The 21454-nt window shown below is 39.7% G+C and overlaps 2 protein-coding genes across 4 annotated transcripts in view; one reads left to right on the forward strand and one right to left on the reverse strand.

Moving 5' to 3' along the window:
- The window catches only part of LOC103025301 (transmembrane protein 255B), a 63790-nt gene that overhangs the window by 31756 nt on the left and 10580 nt on the right, over positions 1-21454 (forward strand). Inside the window, exons 8-9 of one of the 3 annotated variants that reach the window (XM_022679466.2) lie at positions 297-407; positions 5089-6466. In XM_022679466.2, the coding sequence (XP_022535187.2) occupies positions 297-407; positions 5089-5232 (255 nt within the window). In that variant the 3' untranslated portion in view covers positions 5233-6466. Of the gene's footprint in view, positions 1-296; positions 408-5088; positions 6467-21454 lie in introns of those variants that run through there. The other 2 variants (XM_022679467.2, XM_049483257.1) reach the window with 2 other exon arrangements.
- rasa2 (RAS p21 protein activator 2) overlaps positions 17792-21454 on the reverse strand; it is a 54263-nt gene continuing 50600 nt past the window's right edge. Inside the window, exon 24 of the mRNA XM_049483246.1 lies at positions 17792-21413. Coding sequence (XP_049339203.1) covers positions 21383-21413 — 31 coding nt within the window. The 3' untranslated portion in view covers positions 17792-21382. The remainder of the gene's footprint in view (positions 21414-21454) is intronic.

Raw genomic sequence — 21454 nt, forward strand, 5'->3', positions numbered from 1 at the left:
TATCCCCTTGGCCTCTTGTAGGTCCTGCCTAAAATGTTTTTGCCCTGATGTTATATGTCCTCTGTTGCTTTGGATAAATGTGATGTAATATAATGCTCACCCACACAAAGCAAAGGTTTCCAAGGAATGTCTTCTTCTATTAAAACATTTTTTGAAAAATTGTTTTGTTGACCAAACTGAGATGCAGATGTAAAAATGTGAGTCTTTAGACTTAACTTTGGAATTAATTTGTTGTTATATATATGTAGTACTTGTAAACACAGCTATTATGTTCCCTGTTTGTTGTGTTATTCTAGAAGAACCCGGGGTCTTCACTTCCACTGTCCTACGACAGCAGCATCATCTCCTCCCCCACCGCTCCCCTGCTCACAGACCACAACACACACACCACCCAGCAGATCTACCCGGTCAGTAACACACCAACTATCACCTGGTTCTGGATGGTCTAAGCTGGTGTTTGTTGGTAAAGATAGTTAAAGCTATACTGGTAATATCATTGGTTAACCAGTTCTTGATTAGTATACTGTATGTTACATTTAATTCTGGATGTGCTGGTCACTTGTGTCGTCATGCTGGTCAGTTAGCTTGGTAAAACTTGATTATACTGGTTACTGTCCAGCTAACAATGTTTGTTTAGATAAATATTTTATGAACCATCAAAGTCAAACAGAAACAGAAACTATGCTGGCTTAGAGCTAAACCGGCTGATCATTCTAATCAGTTTGAGTAACTTGAACAGCTTGAGTAGCTTGAGTAACTTGAGCAGCCTCAGTAGCCTGAGCAGCTTGATTACCTTGACCGGATTGAGCATCTTGACCAGCTTGAGTAGATTAAGCAGCCTGATCACCTTGAGAAGCTTGGTCAGATTGAGTAGCTTGAGTTACTTGACGAGCTTGATTAGCTTGTCCAGCTTTAATAGCTTGACCAGCCTGAGTAGCTTAACCAGCTTGATTAGCTCGATTAGCTTGAGTAACTTGAGCAGCTTGAGTAACTTGAGCAGCTTGATTAGCTTGAGTAACTTGAGCAGCTTGATTAGCTTGAGTAACTTGAGCAGCTTGATTAGCTTGAGAAACTCAAGCAGCTTGATTAGCTTGAGCAGCTTGATTAGCTTGAGTAACTTGAGCAGCTTGATTAGCTTGATTAGCTTGAGTAACTTGAGCAGCATCAGAAGCCTGAGCAGCTTGATTTCTTTAAGCAGCTTAATTACTTTGACCGGATTGAGCATCTTGAACAGCTTGAGTAGCTTGAGCAGCCTGATCACCTTGAGCTTAGCCAGATTGAGTAGCTTGAGTTACTTGACGAGCTTGATTAGCTTGTCCAGCTTTAATAGCTTGACCAGCCTGAATACCTTGACCAGCTTGAGCAGCCTTAGTAGCTTGAGCAGCTTGATTAGCTTGAGCAGCTTGAGGAACTTAAGTAGCTTGACCAGCTTGAAAAGCTTAAATACATTGACCAGTTTAAGCAGCCTCAGTAGCTTGAGGGGACCAGGCTGTTTTTTTTACAAGATATGTCCTACCATTTTAATATTAACAAATATTCTAAATATTATTAGGAAATCTATCCGTTTTTCTGTAGCATTATCATGTACTCATGTACATGTATATGGAAAGGTTTTACAATAGATATTAAAACATTGCATTCAGCCCCATGAAAGCATCATATTCCAAATGAGTTCCATGGAGTTCCAAGATTACAATTAATTCCAAATTATTCCAGTGGAACTAAACTACGCAAATTTATCCCAGAGCAACTTTGGACTTTGGTATCAACCTGATCAAACTAGACAACCACCCACCTGTAGGAATTTATAAGAACGGAAAAAATATGCCAGGAAAATTATAAAAATGTGTGACATAATAAAGGTTTGCATCATAATGTAGTTCAGGAGATTGCATCAGATGATGGAACTATCTCCAATTTTGTGTTTCTCACATTTACTGCCAGGTTACTGTTTGGCCACTAGTTTTATTTGCTATAATAAGATGCATTATTCATTTATGAATATTACTGTTGGCTATAATTATGTTAATATTTGTGTATATATTGTGTATAATAGTTTAATTAGCCAGTTTTCAGCCAGGCTGGTGTCACGTCTGGTGCTGTTAGCTCCTCTGTCCCTTCCACACCCAGCTCTAACGGAGGTTCTCAGGTCAACAACTACATTACCCAGAATGCACCACCCGCTGACATCACGCACTCACCTGATCACGTGACACCTCACCTGCTTCCTCCAGGAAGTCCTGAATACTGAATACTGGCACTATAAAAGAGCACTCCACACAAACACCCACGCCGCGTATTGTAGGTTCTCCTCATTACAAAGCGTTACTTTATCTCTTGTCTCAGTTTATCTTGTGTATGACCTTGCCTTTGTTTTCTCGATGCCGATTATTGCCTTTGCCTCTGATGTTGGATTGCTTGTGTATTACCTGGACTGTGTTTTCACTACTGCCTCTTGGATTACCTCTGACATTGGATCTCTCATGTATGAACTCTGGACTGTCTCTCGTTTATGGTATGGTTTTGTCTACATTGCTCTGGTTTCTGGTGATTAACTGTTTTCTGTATCAACCACGTATTACATCTGTTTATTTTTATAATAAACATATATTTTTATCAGTATCTGCACGTGTCTGCAATTCTGTGCTCATCATGACAGAATACGCGGCCGTACAAGATCAGATAGCAGATACTGAGGCTATTAGATCTGGTTTAGCCAACCAGGGGAGGCTACTCGGTCAGCACCAGCAAACACTCGCTGGTGTGACCCAAGCTGTTTCTGAGCTAGCCAGCCAACAAGCTACACAGCAGCAACAACTTTCGGAGCTGCTAGCTCACCTCAGAGGCTTAACTGAGCCTAGCCCTAGCCCGTTAGCTGCCCCCCGTTTGCCCAACGCTATTTCATCTGTGCCTGGAGATTTTTGATGGGGATCTGGAAAAATGCAGCGGTTTTCTTTTACAATGCTCCGTGTTTTTCAGTAATTCACCGCCCACAACCGATAATGCTAAAATCGGTTTTATTATCTCCCGGCTTTCTGGTAAGGCACTTGAGTGGGCAACAGCTATTTGGGAGGAAGTTTCAGGGGCTAGTTACACTGATTTTTTGACTATTTTTCGCTCAGTTTTCGATCATTCTCGCTATGGACAGTGTAATGGAGAACTTTTGCTGGCTCTCAAGCAAGGTCAGAAGCCGGTGGCTTCCTACGCTTTGGAGTTCCGCACTCTTGCAGCTGGTAGTGGTTGGAATAACGCAGCTTTGCTTAACGTATTCAGATGCGGACTCAACCCTGACATACAGAGGGAGATGATTCGCTAACTTTGGATCAACTTCATCTCACTTTCGACTTCTCTCGCGCCGCCCCAAGACCAGCTCTCGCACTCTACACACTCCTGTGACTCTACCCTGCACCCCCACATCAGAGAAAGCTGTGCTGTCTGCCCCTGAGCCCATGGACATCCAGAAAACCCGGCTAACTCCAGAAAAGCGACAGCGCCGGATCCGGCTTCGTTTGTGCCTCTATTGTGGTGAGGGCGGTCATTTCAAGGCTGAGCGTGGTCTCCTGACCCGACCTGTGAAAGCTCCAGCCCTGGGACAGCGCGTGGAGTGCTCTCAATTATCCATTCATGCTGTGGACGGGAAGACTGTGCGCTCCAAACCAGTCTTCATTTTGAGGAACTGCCATTTTTTGTGCTTCCCAGCACCGAGCACCCTGTGATCCTGGGCATGCCATGGCTCAAGACCCACGATCCCACCATCTCCTGGCGCGATGGGGATATCACGGTTTGGTCTTCTCATTGTCACAAGAACTGTTTAGCTTTAGACAGCCTTATCATTCAGTCCACTTCTGTGGAGAGCCCTGAAGTTTCTGATTCCCCTGTTATTCCCCCTGAGTATTCTGATTTTTTGGAAGTGTTTAGCAAGGTTAATGCCACTAAGTTACCACCTCATCGCTCTTATGACTGTGCTATTGACCTAGTGGAGGGTGCCTCTCTACCCAAAGCTAGAATTTATCCCCTCACTCTTGATGAGGAGAATGCTATGGAGGATTACGTTTCTGAAGCTCTAGCTCAGGGTTTCATTCGCCCGTCCAAGTCGCCAGTCGGATCGGGTTTTTTCTTTGTTAAGAAAAAGGACGGGGGACTGAGACCCTGTATTGATTACAGAGGCTTAAATGCCATTACTAAGAAGTTTGCGTACCCATTGCCCCTCATTCCTTGCGCTCTTGAACAACTGCGTAACGCCACATATTTTACCAAGCTCGATCTTCGTAGTGCGTACAATCTGTTATTAGGGAGGGGGATGAGTGGAAGACAGCATTTACTACCACTAATGGCCACTATGAATATTCAGTTATGAGTTATGGTCTCGCTAACGCCCCCGCAGTGTTTCAGTCATTTATGAACGACGTTTTCCGTGACATGATTGGCAAATTCGTCACCCTTTTTATAGACGACATCTTAATTTACTCTCCCGACCTTGAATCCCACGTGCAACATGTTCGCTCGGTTCTCCAAAGACTTCTGGAGAACGATCTTTATGCTAAAGCCGAGAAGTGCGACTTCCATCTTCAGAGAGTCGCATTTCTCGGCTATGTTATTAGCTCCCAGGGAGTCCTTATGGATGACTCCAAAGTAGATGCCGTAACTAGCTGGCCCGTTCCTCAGTCCATCAAAGACCTACAACGTTTCTTAGGATTTGCAAATTTCAAGTTTCAAGTTTTCACAGAGAGCTGGTCTGTGATCTTTCCTGTTTGGTGATTCAAACTGCACATATCCAGTCATGACACCGTCTGGCTCGTCTGGAGTTTAGATCTGAGATTCCTCTGCTCTGATGATCTGTGAGCTCAGTCCCAGAGTTCCTCTCCCTCACCCTGTCCTCCACACCCAGGCTGCTCGCTCACTGTGGGAAACAGATAAACTTCTTCTGGTCCTGTGCGCACTCCAGCAGTGATATCTGATATGTGAAAAGAGCAAACAGACTATAAAAACATTCCTCTCATAAAAGACAAACAAAAACAACACATGTGGAGTTTTGATGGACGTACTGAAGAGTGAGTAACGTGGGTGTTTGTGTTTCTGTTTTCTCAGAAGGCTTCGCTCTACGTGAGTCCAGCAGATTCGGGAGCGCCGGTGGTCGATTCTCAGGGCGGACGTTTGGAGAACCAAGTGAACCCGGAGCCCAACCCTCCACCGTTCGCCCCGCTGTACGACCTGCTGCCGTACAAGCGCTAAAGCTAACCAGCTGTTCTGTAAACACTAACGCTGCACAACCACCTGCAACATATCCGTCAACGCCTAGCCTACAACCTACAGCCTACAGACTGGAGCACGAACCACTCAAACAGGCCTCAAGTACTTGGAGAACTGTGGTGTTGTCACATCCCAGCTAATGATTTTTGTTTAGTAGAAGGTTTTATGAACACTGTAAACCATTCCTGTATTTTTATTTTTTTTATTTGATCCCATTTTTTCTCCAATTAACGAGGCCAATTACCCAACCCACTCATTAAGACTCCCACTATCGATACTGATGCTGAGGGTGGAGGGTGAAGACTAGCACATGCCTCCTCCGATATGTGTGAAGTCAGACACCGCCTCTTTTGGAATGATGCATCACAGTGCGCTTGGAGGAAAGCGCATCGACTTGGAGTAACGTCTGGAGTGATGAGGGGAAAAAGCAACATCTACCCACACAGAGAGAGCAAGGCCAATTGTGCTCTCACAGGGCTCCGGCAGCTGAGAGAGCAACCAGAGAGTTGGCAAAAGTGGTAGGGGCAAATTCCCATATTATAGTGGACTTTGCAACTGGGGTGTTGGCACATGCGGTTTAGGCTGATTTTTATATTATACTCAGCAAAATGGGGTGATAACACAAGCAGCTTGGGCTGATTTCTATATTATATATTATAGACAGTGACCGGGGTGTTGGAACGAGCCACTTGGGCAGATTCCCATATTATACTCAGCAACCATGGTGATGACAGAAGCCAATTGTCATATTATATTCAGAAAATGGGGGTGTTGGCACATGCAGCACTTAACCCAGATAATTTGAGCCAGAATCAAGCCTAGATTCAAACATGAGCTGGGCAGATACAGTTTAAGTGGTATTGAGTGGTATTTGGAGTGATTTTTGCTAAAGTATACATAGTATAATATTACTTTCAAACATTTAAATTTCCTTCAAATCCAGGTACTTATGGTTTTGCACAGTTTAGTTGATTAGGTACCACTTTAAAATAAGACTACCTTTATAAAGGGTTTATAAATGGTTTACAATTAGTTTATTAATGGTTACTAATTAGGTTGTAAATGCCTTAAAAATCATTAATAATCAGTTATAACACATACGTAGAAAAAGCTACAATATAGATGGCTGTGGGTTCACTATTTGGCAAACAACAGGTCATTGTTGCCCTTTCTACATATGTGTTATAACTGATTTTTAATGATTTTAAGGTATTTACAACCTAATTAGTAACCATTAATAAACTAATTGTAAACTATTTATAAACCCTTTATAAAGGTAGTCTTATTTTAAAGTGGTACCGTTGATAATAATAATAATAATAATATCTCAAATTTGATGATGATTAAATACCCATAAACAGTCTTCACTTCAACCTAGCAATTCTTCTTAAGCTTTCTGACTTAAACATGATGCAAATGTCAATTAATAACACACTGCTTCCAGTTTCCAGGCAATTCCAGGTGTAAGCCATACCTGTCAAGTTTTGGACTTAAAAATAAGGGTTTTTTTCCACCGCCCCAACAGCCCAAACGAGGGAAAAAAAAAAAAAAAAAAAAAAAAAATATATATATATATATATATATATATATATATATATATATATATATATATATATATATATATATATATATATATATATATATTTTTTTTTTTTTATTTAATAGATTTAAAATTGAAATTTACAAAAAGGACATGGATCAGATATATTCCATAAGTAAATAATAGTCCTAAGGGGCCTACACAATTAATAATCTTTCATTAATACTCACAGCGAGGGGAGGGGCGGGGCTTCCCGCACACTAAACTGCGCTCCGCAAAACCAGCTAGCTGATTGGCTGTTTCTCCTGAAAGGCGGGACTTTCTCCTTGAACCGGCACCACGATTGGTTAAGAGACACACAGCGGTCAGTGCATTGTCGCCTGTGGCCTATATATTTTTTTATTTAGTATAATACGGGAAATTTACGGGAAAATACTAATACGGGAGGACGGCGGGAAAGAGGAGTAAAATACGGTAGTTTCCCGGCCAAAACGGGAGACTTGACAGGTATGGTGTAAGCTGTTGGCAGCGCTGGCTGAATGCAGCTCAGCTAAAATTCAGAATAATTATCCAAAAACCTGTGCAGAAAATGGTTCACTGACTTTATGGCAAAACAGACGTCTAAACATCATCACAATCACCCTCACAAGAACCTTATAAACATTTTCAGTCACATGCTAACTAGTTTGAATGAGCACTGACTGAACAAACTGAATAATAATGGCTCTGCCAGCATTAATGAGAATAACCATAACAATAAGAAAAAACATCAATTAAGTTAAAGAGCATTTCTGCGGTCTGGAAAGTTTGATGAAGTTTGAAGAGGTTTGGAGTCAAGGTTCCAGCTTTGGTCTGGAGGTGTTGAGTGACCTACAGCACAGAGTAATGTTCTGGCAGAAGCAGCGAATCCCGATCCAGAAAGTAAAAATCCTTCCCAGGTTTCTGTTCCGGCTGCCAAATTTGCCAACATTATGGTCCAAGCACCGTTATTAGTATTTATTTGGTAGTTTCCAAGTCCATGCCCTTAAGCGGGTGCCAATTCAGTGTTGCAATTTGTAAAAACATTTTTTTTAATCAAAAGAAAACATTTGAAAAATATTTTTATCCTTCTAAAAACATTTTCTCATTTCAGGCAAGATCCTTATCAATTTTATAATTTTATTCACACAGGGGAGTATATTCACAACAAAAAAAACAAATAGTTGCAGTTCTTCATGTGATTAGATTAATAAAATTATGATTATTTTCTCTAGGTAGTTAGTGACAGGGTGTGACAGGGTGGTTGGGGTAAGTTTGCTGAACCCTGTACAAAATAAGTAAATAAACAAACAAACAAAAAAACATGCCATGAACATGCTGTCTAACTTTCAACCTAACTCACAAGATAACACCTTACAGCTTATACAGGGGTGGCCGTTCCCAAGCATTCCCACATACAGTATATGAGTTTCATAGAATATCTCCAGCTCTGCAGCAGAACGTGAACAGTTTACAGATGGAGTGTAAATGTGTGTAAATAGTTGTGTATAAGTTATGTTTTATATATTTTTTATACATTTTTATATGTTAGATATGTTTTACACACTGTTCAGTCCTTCAGAGAGAAGAGCCAAACTTTAAGACTATACTTCTGAACGCGGACAAAGATTGCTTTTTACAATAAACTGTATTTACAAATAAACCTATTATGAAATAAAAAAGCACTTCATTTTATTTATTTCTTTCAACCTTGAAAAGTAACAGAATATTTAATGTTTTCTGAATGAACTGTGTGATGAAATATGTCAAAATGCAAAGGTGTAGGAAAGTTCATTTAGGCCTGCTATAGCAGTTGGTTGGATATATAAGCTTTCTGTATTTTCTAAATTACGCTTATCCACCTTATTATGCCACGCCTACTTTCAAGAGTTTATGGCTGTATTGTCTTATAAAGTGAATGTAGTCAGAAGTCAGTATCTATAGATATGTCCAACATCCCAACATAGCATTTAAAGGGGAACTAAACACCCTGATCTTTGCTAATTTCTCTCTCAGCTCAGATTTAAAAAGGACTTAAAAATGGGAAGGGTACTTTGGGAGGGGCACTGTGTGATGTATGGGTTTAGGGGCGGGGCAGGAGGAAGAACTGATTGGCTGAGTTGCAGCAGCAGTGTTTTTTAAAGGTTAGGAAAGAATTATAAAAATGGGAAGGGTACTTTGGGAGGGGCACTGTGTGATGTATGGGTTTAGGGGCGGGGCAGGAGGAAGAACTCATTGGCTGAGTTGCAGCAGCAGTGTTTTTTAAAGGTTAGGAAAGAATTATAAAAATATACACAAACTGTTTGTTTAATGAACTGAAGAGTCATCACATGCGACAGTCTGTCACCCCAAGTAGTGATATGAGAACACTAAATAGTTCTTACTAGTGTTGTCTCTGCCTCGTCTCGGAGGTCTTGTCTCGGTCTTGTCTCGGTTTCGGGGTGAGGTGGACTCAGAGACTATGGACTATGTATGCAGGACTTCCTGAAAGAAGAAACATTCAGCAGGATGTAAATTCTGCCACATTTCAATAATAAAATCCTCAGAGACCACTACTAATTTTTCCAGACATTTAGAAAAAAGGAGAGATAAGTACAAACTAGAGAGATGTCAGCAGCGAACTAGCTAACAAATTAATGTTATTGGGGAGAGCACTGACCTTAGCAACAAGCTAGCTAACCTTAGCAACAATCTAGCTAACACACTAATGTTACTGGGGAGAGAACTAAAGCTAGAAAGGAGCTAGCTAACCATAGCAACAAACTAGCTAACATACTAATATTACTGGGGAGAGAACTAAAGCTAGCAAGGAGCTAGCTAACCTTAGCAACAAACTAGCTAACACACTAATGTTACTGGGGAGAGAACTAAAGCTAGCGAGGAGCTAGCTAACCTTAGCAACAAACTAGCTAACACACTAATGTTACTGGGGAGAGAACTAAAGCTAGCGAGGAGCTAGCTAACCTTAGCAACAAACCAGCTAACGTACTAATGTTACTGGGGAGAGAACTAAAGCTAGTGAGGAGCTTGCTAACCTTAGCATAGAACTAGCTAACACACTTGTTACCAGGTAGAGAACTAAAGCTAGCTAACCTTAGCAACAAACTTGCTAACACACTAATGTTACCGGGGAGAGAACTAAAGCTAGCAAGGAGCTAGCTAACCTTATCAACAAACTAGCTAACATACTAATGTTACTGGGGAGAGAACTAAAGCTAGCAAGGAGCTAGCTAACCTTAGCAACAAACTAGCTAACACACTAATGTTACTGGGGAGAGAACTAAAGCTAGTGAGGAGCTTGCTAACCTTAGCATAGAACTAGCTAACACACTTGTTACCAGGCAGAGATCTAAAGCTAGCAAGGAGCTAGCTAACCTTAGCAACAAACTAGCTAACACACTAATGTTACTGGGGAGAGAACTAAAGCTAGTGAGGAGCTTGCTAACCTTAGCATAGAACTAGCTAACACACTCGTTACCAGGCAGAGATCTAAAGCTAGCAAAAAGCTAGCTGACTTTAGCATTGAGCTAGCTAACACACTAATGTTACTGGGAAGAGAACTAAAGCTAGAAAGGAGCTAGCTAACCTTAGCAACAAACTAGAGAACACACTTATGTTCCTGGGCAGAGAACTAAAGCTAGCAACAAACTAGCTAACCTTAGCATTGAGCTAGCTAACACACTAATGTTACTGGGGAGAGAACTAAAGCTAGTGAAGAGCTAGTTAATCTTAATAATGAGCTAGCTAATCTTAGTGATTACCTAACTAAAACACTAATGTTACAGGGGAGAGAACTAAAGCTAGTGCTGGCTAACCTTAGCGACAAGCTAGCTAATCTTAGTGATGAGCTAGCTAATTTACTAAAGTTACCAGGGGAATTAAAGCTATTGACGACCTGGCTAACTGTAGTGTGGAGCTGTTTGAGGACAAACTGTGATTGTTTTTTTTTTTTTTTTTTTGCATTTTATAAAAAATAAAAAAGGTTTAGAATAGACACAGATTAAGAGTAATTTTAATAAATAGAAAATATTCTTTAATGTTTTTATTTTTAAACCTTAATCTGGTCTTGGTCTTCACTACAACACTAGTTCTTACACAAAGTAAATAAATGTGTCCCACTTCTTGTTGTCATGCAAAAGGTGGATAGCTCCATTGGTAACTGGTGGTGGAAAATGTTTATTTTAATGTGTGCTCTATGTGTGAGCGCTACTGATTTCTGAGATTAGGAAAATGTCAGATTCTTCCAGAGTCTCCAGCTCCACTTATAGAGTTTAATCCAATCAGACTGATGGAGAACAGAGCCAGAGCGTCCAGTAACCTTTTAGCACCAACCAGACCACTCTAAGATAACACACACACAGACACAGTCTAAAGGACAGTTAGTGTGTTGGATAATGATGAGACCTCATCTCAAAAACACAACCTGTACAGTACTACATTATACTATACTGTGCATACCCATATAAATACATTATACTATAAATACACTCTCAGACTGAAAATTAACACACCCTTGATTGCTGTTAAACTTAAGGTGTCTATTATTAGAGCCCTAATTGGACGAGATTAGTTTCTCAGGGGGACGTCTGTGAAACCTGAAAAACAGGAGGACCAGTGAGTTTTTTAGTGGGGAGTGGGGAGGGCATGGGGGATTATAGGATTTCGGTTTTGCTTTTGAATACTCATACATGCAAAGATATCGCCTTTGATTGGCTTACAGCACTGCGACACCAGGAGTTGAACAACAGATATAAATATTTTAGAACAAAGACATCTTGACACTAATAACAGTCTTAGCAATGTTATATGTTACTTTACAACATATACCCTGCTAAGAGCAGTTCAATGAGCTAGTCATAGGATCCACCATCCTATGAGGTCCTATGTAAACCTATAATTACACACAAAGGTGGGTAATCCAGGTCCAGAAAGTAAAAATAGCTAACTAGCTAAATAAATAGTGTAAACAGAACTGTTTGAAACATAGACCTATCTATCTCTGTTGTATTTGGCTGGTGGTGTTCCATAGACAAAATCAAACTATTTGCTCCTTAGCTCTGAATTACTGGGGAAAGCATACAACACTGATGTGTTATTTGCACAAATAACATAGGAACGAACTGCCATGCTGTTACTAGCGCTGTTAGCTACTATCTAACGAGACAGCGTTGTTGCCTGGCTTTAGCTCTGCCTGCCAATAATACTTATTCACGGGTTGGCGTAGACACGGTGCTTTTCCTGATCGACTCATTTTTCTGAACGTTTTTCTTCTTTTACTAGCTACTGCTGTAAGAGAGCGGCATATGCCGCCAACCACCAGCAGAGGGCCTGGACACTGCAGTGGAGGAGCTGGTGGATCTGGGGCAAAAAACTCCAAGTCCCAGAATCCTCAGCGGTAATTAGTTCAAATCAGGCTCAGCTGTGAACACAGCTTAAAAACCCCAGCCAAACCTCAGTTCACCGTCACACCTTTGTAGAGGGGTGACCGGTAACAGTGGGTACAAAAGAAAAAGATTAGAAAGAAAAGAACTCTTAAAAGAAGCCACAAAAAAGGAGAGATCCTAAAAGAAACAAAGGCTCAAAAAAAAAAGAAATATTGAAAGAAGCCACAAAAAAAAGATCTCAAAAGAAACAAAGGCTCACAAAAAAAAGAGATCTTAAAAGAAGCTGCAAAAGAGAGAGAAAAGATCTGTTTATTTTTGAAGTTTTTATTTTCAAGAAGTCTTTTCTAAGTTCCTTAAAGTTTGACTTAATTTCCTTTGTTTGAGCCATGCCATGTGGCAGCAGATCCTTTGATGATTTTCCCGCCCTTTTTCTTCACTGCCACATTTAAGGCCCTCATCCAAAGCCACTGCACACACTCTAAGTAGTGCAGTGGTAGCACACCCGTCTGCAGTTACAAAGGTTGGGAGTTCAAACCCTGGTTCAAGCACACCATCAAACAAACTGCACACACATACAGACACATCAGTAATATCAAATATAATATTACCAATAAATAATAAGACTAATAAATAAGCAAATAAAAATAAATAAAATAAGTAAATAAAATAACTCTGTATTTGAGTCCACCTCCCCCACTAAACCGTAACAACTGCAGACAATGGAGGTTGAGGAACAGATGTGCAGCATCATATACAACTCAGACAGACCTATTGTATTTCACAAACAACAAGAAAATGTGGATTTTAGTGGAAGGACACCATTAATCACTTCCCAGATAGTGTGCAGAATCGGCCCAAGCAGGCAATGAGCAACTGGAGAGATGGCAAAAGTGGCAGTGGCAGATTCCTATATTATACTCGACAACCGGGGTGTTAAAACAAGCAGCTCAGGCCAATTCCAATATATGAATATATTTCAACATTACATTCACACATATAAAGTTACATTGCATGTCTACATTGCATGTCTATATAATAATATAATTTTTATTATAATATATAATAACTTCATTATTATTGTCACTGAGTGGATATTGTTCTATATTAAACAATACTGTGCTGCATTATGAATGCAAAGTGTGGTTCTCAGGCTGCAGTGTGTTTGGGGTGAGCGGGTTTCCTGTGTGCGTGTGTGTGTATGTTTGTGTAATTTGAATGCACGCTGGTATCCTGCAGTGTTTAGAGCTTCATTCAGCTTGAGTCAGCACTCAAACTGCTGTGATCACACACCACACACACATCTGGAGTATGCGTGTGTATGAGTGTATGTGTGTGTAATCAGAGTGATGGGGTTGGAGAATAAAAAAACTCACATCTGCTTCATGCATGTTAACCCTGTAATAAATATAATATATTAACTACACTAAAGAGTCATTAAAGTGTAAACTTAACAAACAGTTTGTATCTGAATGTCCTGAAGATATTAAAACACCACCTGCTACAATAACTCAACTCTCATATCGTGGTAAACTTTGAAAGAATCTAGTTTGTGATGAATAGCAAAATATATTTCAACTGAATATTTGTTATTGTCAAAACCAAAAACAACTGTGCTCGTTTTTCATATAATTCGGGTTGTGTGAACTGAGGTCAGTGAGACTACAGGCCTTACATAGAATTGAAGATGATAAAATATCCTATTTTATATTTATAAATGATAAATCAATTCTTTTGCACCTAATTTTTAGAGTTAAATTCAAAAACCTACCTCAATTAAACCCTCAAATGTAGCTAAAATCACTTAAACTCGTAAACATAGCTAAACCCAGGTAAACTTGTAAACATATATTGAGTTAAATTCAAAAACATAACTCATTTAAACTCGTAAACGTAGCTTAAATCATGCAAACTCTACTACTCAGTTAAACAATAAAATAATTTTTAAACAATAATCTGATATTTTCAGATACTCCTTAATTTACTTATCCCTAAAAGTATCCAATAAATTTAAGTAAATGATATAAAACGAGAATAAAGGAAGAGAAGCACTAAAAATAAAGTGTTTTTAATGTATTATTTACTGTATCACTATCAGGAGGCTGGAGTTTGAGTACAGCTGGTCTTACTGCAGGACACTCCAAAACTCATAACAGCAGTTCTGAAAACTCAGCCAGACCCATGATTTATATGGTTTTTGTTTATGAGACGTTTATAATTCCCTGATTTGCTGTTAAAGAACCGATCATGAAATCTGAATTCTGCTGGACTCAAAGACCTTCTGTACAAAACCTAATGCTGCTTCATTCAGCTCACTGTGAAGAACAGATACCCTCTATACTCCTCCACTCACACTACTCACTCTTTACACTCCTTACTCTTCACACTAATCACATCTCACTCCTCCATTCACACTACTCACTCTTCACACTCACCACCTCTCATGCCTCCACTCACACTATTCACTCTTTACACTCCTCCACTCACACTACTCACATCACTCTTCACATCCTCAACTCACACTCCTCACTCTTTACACTCCTCACTCTTCACACTAATCACATCTCACTCCTCCACTCACACTACTCACTCTTTACACTCCTCACTCTTCACACTCCTCACTCTTCACACTCCTCACATACTCACCTCATTCCTTCACTCACACTTCTCACTCTTTACACTCCTTACTCTTCACACTCATCACATCTCACTCCTCCATTCACACTACTCACTCTTCACACTCACCACCTCTCACTCCTCCACTCACACTACTCACATCACTCTTCACATCCTCAACTCACACTCCTCCACTCACACTCCTCACTCTTTACACTCCTCACTCTTCACACTCCTCACATACTCACCTCATTCCTTCACTCACACTTCGTACATCCTTACACTCCTCACCTTATTCCTCCATTCACACTTCTCACATTCTCCTCACACTCTTCCACTCATACTACTCACTAGGGGTGGGCAATATTATATCGTATACAATATATCGTGACACAGAAATATCATGATATTAAAAATCCATATTGTGATAATAGGGCTGTTCTGTCTTAAAAGTAGTATATTATTTACTCTGAAGCTTTAAGTGTATTTATTGTATAATTGTTTTAGTTTGCAGTTTATATGCATGCACTAAATATTCTGCAATATTATTTGCTGGATTATATTATTTTATGCTATATTATTTATTTTGCCACATTATGATTATGCTGTTATACTATTATACTATATTCCTGAAGTTAATTATTTATTTTAGTTTTCCTATATCGCCAAGTATATCGTTATCACAAAAATACCTGAAATATTGTGATATTATTTTAGATCCATATCGCCCACCCCTACTCCTCACATCCTCCACTCACTCCTCACCTCACACTCCTTACTCTTCACACTCCTCCTGACCTCACATCCACAACTTACAATCCTCACACTTCACATCCTCAGTTCACTCCTTTAATCCTCCACTCACACTCCTTATATCCTCACCCCACATCCTGAACTCACACTCCTCACTTCCCATCCTCAACCCTTCCACTCACTCCTCCACTTAAACTCCTCACCTCTCTTTACACTCCTCATCTCACACTCCCCACTTACATTCATCTCACACTCAGGGTTGCCACCTGTCCTGTAAAATACAGAACACCCTTTATTTGGCTATTAAATATTGCGTCCCATATTGTACCAATATGCAAAGCGATTTGTTCTTTATTTCCATTATATCTTTATTTATTTATATTTATTTCCAGATATATATTATATATGTATTTATATATATGTATTTATATATATGGTAACTATCTATTTATTTGATGGGTGTCCCTTATTTTTTTATTTCTGAAAGGTGGCAACCCCTTATTCACTCTTCACACTCCTCATCTCAAGCTTCTCACACTGCACATCCTCAGTTCACGCTGCTCACATCCACAACTTACATCTCATGTCCTTAATTTACACCTCCCACACTCTCCTCAACTCAGTCTCCTCACATGCTTACCTCACACTCACCTCATTTAACACTTCTCACCTCACATCCTCAGCTCACATTTCTCACGTCCTTAAGATGGTGAGTTGTTCAGGAAGATCTGCCTGCCTGTAAAATATGTTGGAACTCCTGGTTTGGAGTTAAAGGGTTAATTTCAGCATGTGTATGAATCTGTTGGAGTTAATGGAAAAGCTCTGGTTGCCTGAGGTGAAAACGTAACTGTTTGTTTCCTCCTCGGTCAAAAAAAATAAGTGTTTATTTTTAGCGTCCTGCTGTTTACAAGTAAACAAGAGGAGTGCTGACAAGAGAGGAGAAACAATAAACAACTTTCTACTGTATTCTGTATTTATTTACCAGACTCTTATCCAGAGTTAATACATGTGAATCATGTTACATAGGGAGGAAAATGTAGAGCTAGGAGTCTTACTGCAGGACGTTAACTGGTTTAGACTGGTGTGTTTGTTCAGCCAGTGGATCTGTGTGCAGTCTGCTGTGGGGAGGTGGTGCCATTACCCACTAAACACTTCTGCTCTTTATAGTTTCTCCCACTTCAGTAAAACCACTGTGGTTTCAACTTGTTTTCCAGTTTCACCAAATCACTCCCATTCCTGAGGCTAATGCTAATGCTAGTTATGTAAAAGTAGCATGACCGGCATCAGAAATCTAGCTAAAGGCCAGTGTTTGCTGGTTGCAGGTTTTGGATGGTCTAAGCTGGACTGGATAGTCAAAGTTGATGAAAAGATGCTTAACCAGAAGAAACATGACATACTGTGTACCAGTAAGCTAACTGGTTAACCAGCTTCTAACCAGTATAGCATATGCTGCATTTGATCAGATCGTGCTGGTCGACTAGCATGATCTTGATGGTTGACCAATCAACAGCTAACAGCTAACATTTAGAACGTTATAAGAAGGTTTAGCAGTGTTTTGAAAAGGTTCCAGGAAAATTAGCCGGTAACATTAAAGAAATAATTTCCAGGAATGTTCTGAAAACATGCAACATAATAAAGGTTTGCATCACAACATTATTAAAACATTCCTCAGCTAGGCGTATATTAACATTATGGAGTTATTAAAAGTACACTTTAAAAGTGACATTGCAGCAATGTTACAAGAACATTTAAAAACAAAGAATGTTTGGTAACACTTTACTTGGATGGTCCATTTTATGGCCTCGTTGATGCTCAACTGACATTCAACCAACATTCAATTGAATGTCTATTAAATGCAACTTAACCCTATGTTGAATTTAATAGACATGCAGTTGAATGTTAGTTGAATGTCAGTTGAGCATCAATGAGGCCAAAAAATGGACCACCCAAGTAAAATGTCATAGAACGTTACACTGAGAAAATGCTCTACTAAGCAAAAATTATTCGCTGGATTGGTCCTACTGGCTGACAAGCTTGGTCATGCAGGTTAAATAGCATGGTAATGTTCATCATACTGGTGGAGCAGCTAAACTATTAAACTCAAATTAAAACCTACCCTATGTTGGTCAACAAATATCAAATTAACAAATAGCAAATTAAAAGAGACAAAATAAGTTGTTTTTGTGAAAGAGTGTGACGTAACAGTGCAGAAACACCAGACCAGTACAATCAAAACTGACAAGAGATTTTATTGTAAATTATTTCTGAATAAGAAGAAAATAAGAAATATGTGAGTTTTGTTAAGAAATTCATCATATAAAAAGTTTAAATAACAAACAGAAACAGAAACGTTAGCAATGCGGATTAGCAATGTGGATTAGCACGAGTTTCTGCTAAAACCTGTTCCCAGGATCGGCTGTAAAACGTCACCGAGTGGAATGTCTTCATTCAGGTCTCCTCTGCGGCACTCCAACCAGACCCGAGTCCCTTTACACCACATCAAAGCTAATGCTAATGCTAATCTCATTATCCTCATTCGTTCGAAATGGTAAGAGCTGAATTTAGAACAGCAGAACCCCCTGCTCTAGCACTGGGGATCTAAAAAGGCCACTGCATGATTTCACATGCGCTTCACTTAAAAAAAAACGGGAGGTTAATAACAAACAGAGAGAGGTCATAAAAGACCATAACGTGAAATAACAGGTCATGACAGGCCATAACGTTTCATAACAGGTTATGAGAGGCCATAACAAGCCATAACGCATCATAACAGGTCATGATCAGTAATTACAGGTCATAATGGGTCATAACAGGTCAAAAAGGTCATGACAAGTCATACCATAACAGGTTACGACAGGTCATAACTAGTCATAATGTGATAACAGGGCATAACGTTTCATAACAGGTCATGACAGATCATGACCGGTAATTACAGGTCATAATGCGTCATAACAGGTCAAAAAGTTAATGACAGGTCATACCATAACAGGTTATGATAGGCCATAACTAGTAATAATATGATAACAGGCCATAACACATCAAAACAGGTCATGACAGATCATGACAAGTAATTACAGGTCATAATGCATCATAACAGTCAAAAGAGGTCATGACAGGTCATCCCATAACAGGTTATAACAGGTCATAACAAGCCATTAAATAATAACAGGTCATAAAACGCCATAAGACATCATAACAGGTCATGACAGATCATGACAGGTATTTACAGGTCATAATGCATTGTAACAGGTCAAAAGAAGTCATTACAGGTCATACCATAACAGGTTATGACAGGTCATAACTAGTCATAACGGGATAACAGGTCATAACAGGCCATAACACATCAAAACAGGTCATGACCTGTCATAACAGGTCATAATGCGTCATAACAGGTCATAACATGCCATAACTGGTTGCAACGAGGTCGAGTCTCACATCTGGATCCTTCATTAATTAACAGTGATTCAATTAATCGGGCCGAGCGTTCACATGGGCACAGGCCACACCCATAGAGTGTACCGCTAAAGGGTCACGCAGAGAGTACCACAGAGAGGAATGTACCATTTAAATCAATTACATCATCAATTACATTATGAAATCACTTCCATTAATAACATACATTAAAAAAACACACATACAGCTCGAGCAGGTGGGGTTTCCCAATGATCCAAAAAAAAAAAAAAAAAAAAAAACAAGATTCACTGAAAAGGGTTTTTATGATCCAAAAAAAAAGTAAATCCAAAACACACTACATGTCCAACAGTATCCAGACACACATTTTCTGTACTGATTGAGCTGCTTATGATGTCTGATCACACTGAACTGAGATATCTCCATTTATAAATCATACTGATCAGCAGAACATGATACTCCAGAGCAGCTTTGAGCACATGGCCCTACAGAAGCTCTGTTAAATGCTGAGAGTGGGCTAGAGGGGTAGAAAGACCCCCAGCACTGGGCTGCAGAGCTGGCAGTAGAGCTGTGTTCCCTGGAGTGATGATGGAGCTCCAGTCAGTAGTTTTGGGACGTTGGTGTCTGGCCTGACCTCACTGAAGCTCTCACTGTTAAGGAGCTGAATACAATCAAATGTTTCCTCCTATAACAACAATGTTCCAACAACTAGTTGGACAGCCTTTTTAGAAAGGTAGAAAAAAGGCTGTTACTGCAGTGAAGGGCAACAAATTAGGATGCACCGAATATTTGGCAATATTATTCAGCCAAAAATGGCAAAAAAATTGATAAATAAATTTGTTCATACCAAACAATTGCTCATCAATTGACTCTTCCTATTTCAGATGTTTTCTCTAATAGAAGTTTTTTTTAATGATTAAATGATTCATTTTGTTCAGTTTTAGTAAAAAAATAATTAATTTCAGTGCATCTCTAACAACAAACTCTGAAATGAAGCTCACGATTTCAGGGGGAATGCCTGTCTGAATACTTTTGGACAAAGAGTGGATGATGAAACTCGTCTTAGCGGTATAGACTAGACTGTGAAACAAGAATAATATTAATAATAATAATAATAATAGTAACTGTAATAAAAATAATAATAATAACAATAACAAAACAGAAACTAACATCAATAACAATATTATTATTAATAATAATGACTTACGACAAGGTTTAATAAATGAGGCCAAAATATTGAAACGGGCTGCAGCTGAAGAGAGTTGAGGAACTGATTGTGCAAAAGCTGAGCTGCTGACTGAGTGCACTAAGGAATGTTTCGTATGATATAGCGTCACATTCGCTAAAGGACGAATAGGATTAATTCTGATTGATCTAAGAATTGAATTAAAGAGATGTGACAACATGCGCAGGTCAAGGAGCTGCAGGTCTGATTGTATCGTTCAAAAGTTCAAAAGGTTAAATGTTATTTAATGTTGGTCCATTAAACAAACAATCAAACAAACAAACAAACAAACAAACAAAACAGATAGACAAACTATTTTCCTTTGAATACGAAAAAAAAGAAGAAGAAAAAAATACCCTTTTTTTCAGTTCCGCTAAACTCTACAAAAAGTCTTTGGCTTTTTAAGAAAAATAGCTATAAAATCTGCAGGATCTGAACTGAAGCGTAATCTACAGGAGCGCTGCGCTGATCATTCAACTGATCAATAAAGCGGAATAAACTGATACTCCGTATCTAAAATCATCTCATCTGGAATATTCCAGATATCTAAAGTGCTTGTGTGTTAGTCCCTAATCCTCAGACAGGTGCAGGATTGTGAGATCGTCACTGATTAAGATAAGGCAGATTAAGCTGGGCTCCGGGCGGCTGCGGAAAGAGCTGGAGCTGAAACACGGCCGAAACCAAGCAGAATTCCCTTTAAACCGACATCGTGATCGTCGACAGGGTCTAAACCCCTGTTTACAACAAACAAACACAAAACTGGAGGTTTGAGTTATTGGTAGCAGCCTTGTTCTCTCAGACGGAGGCGTCTGATTGGTCACAGCCTGTGGGAGTGAAGGAGCTGATTGGGTCATTTTGTTTTTTTGTTTTTTTTTGTGCGAATAAGTGTAAGCGCTTAAACGCGCCTTGTTCGTTAAGACTGATTGAAGCGTTTGGTGACGGAGGCACTCGTTTACTGACTCTCTAATGCCCTTCTAGTCCTCCACCTGGACCAGACCAGACCAGACCGGACCGGACCAGTCGTTCCAGCGGTCCCCTCTCTCTCTCTTTCTCCTTCAGGACACACAGGAGTATTATGGGAGTGTTCTTCGGGCGTTCTCGCCGGGCCGTTTCTCTCCGGCAGGAAACGCCGCACCCCCTGCTGGTGGGCGCAGTTGGAGCAGCTCGCCGCTCCTCAGGCTGAAGCCACTACAACACCTTTCCCACAATGGGGTTCTCACTAGAAACAGAGGAAGAGTGAAGATGAGGAGGACTACACAC

Source organism: Astyanax mexicanus, chromosome 9, assembly GCF_023375975.1.
Source record: "Astyanax mexicanus isolate ESR-SI-001 chromosome 9, AstMex3_surface, whole genome shotgun sequence".
Taxonomy (NCBI): Eukaryota; Metazoa; Chordata; class Actinopteri; order Characiformes; family Acestrorhamphidae; genus Astyanax; species Astyanax mexicanus.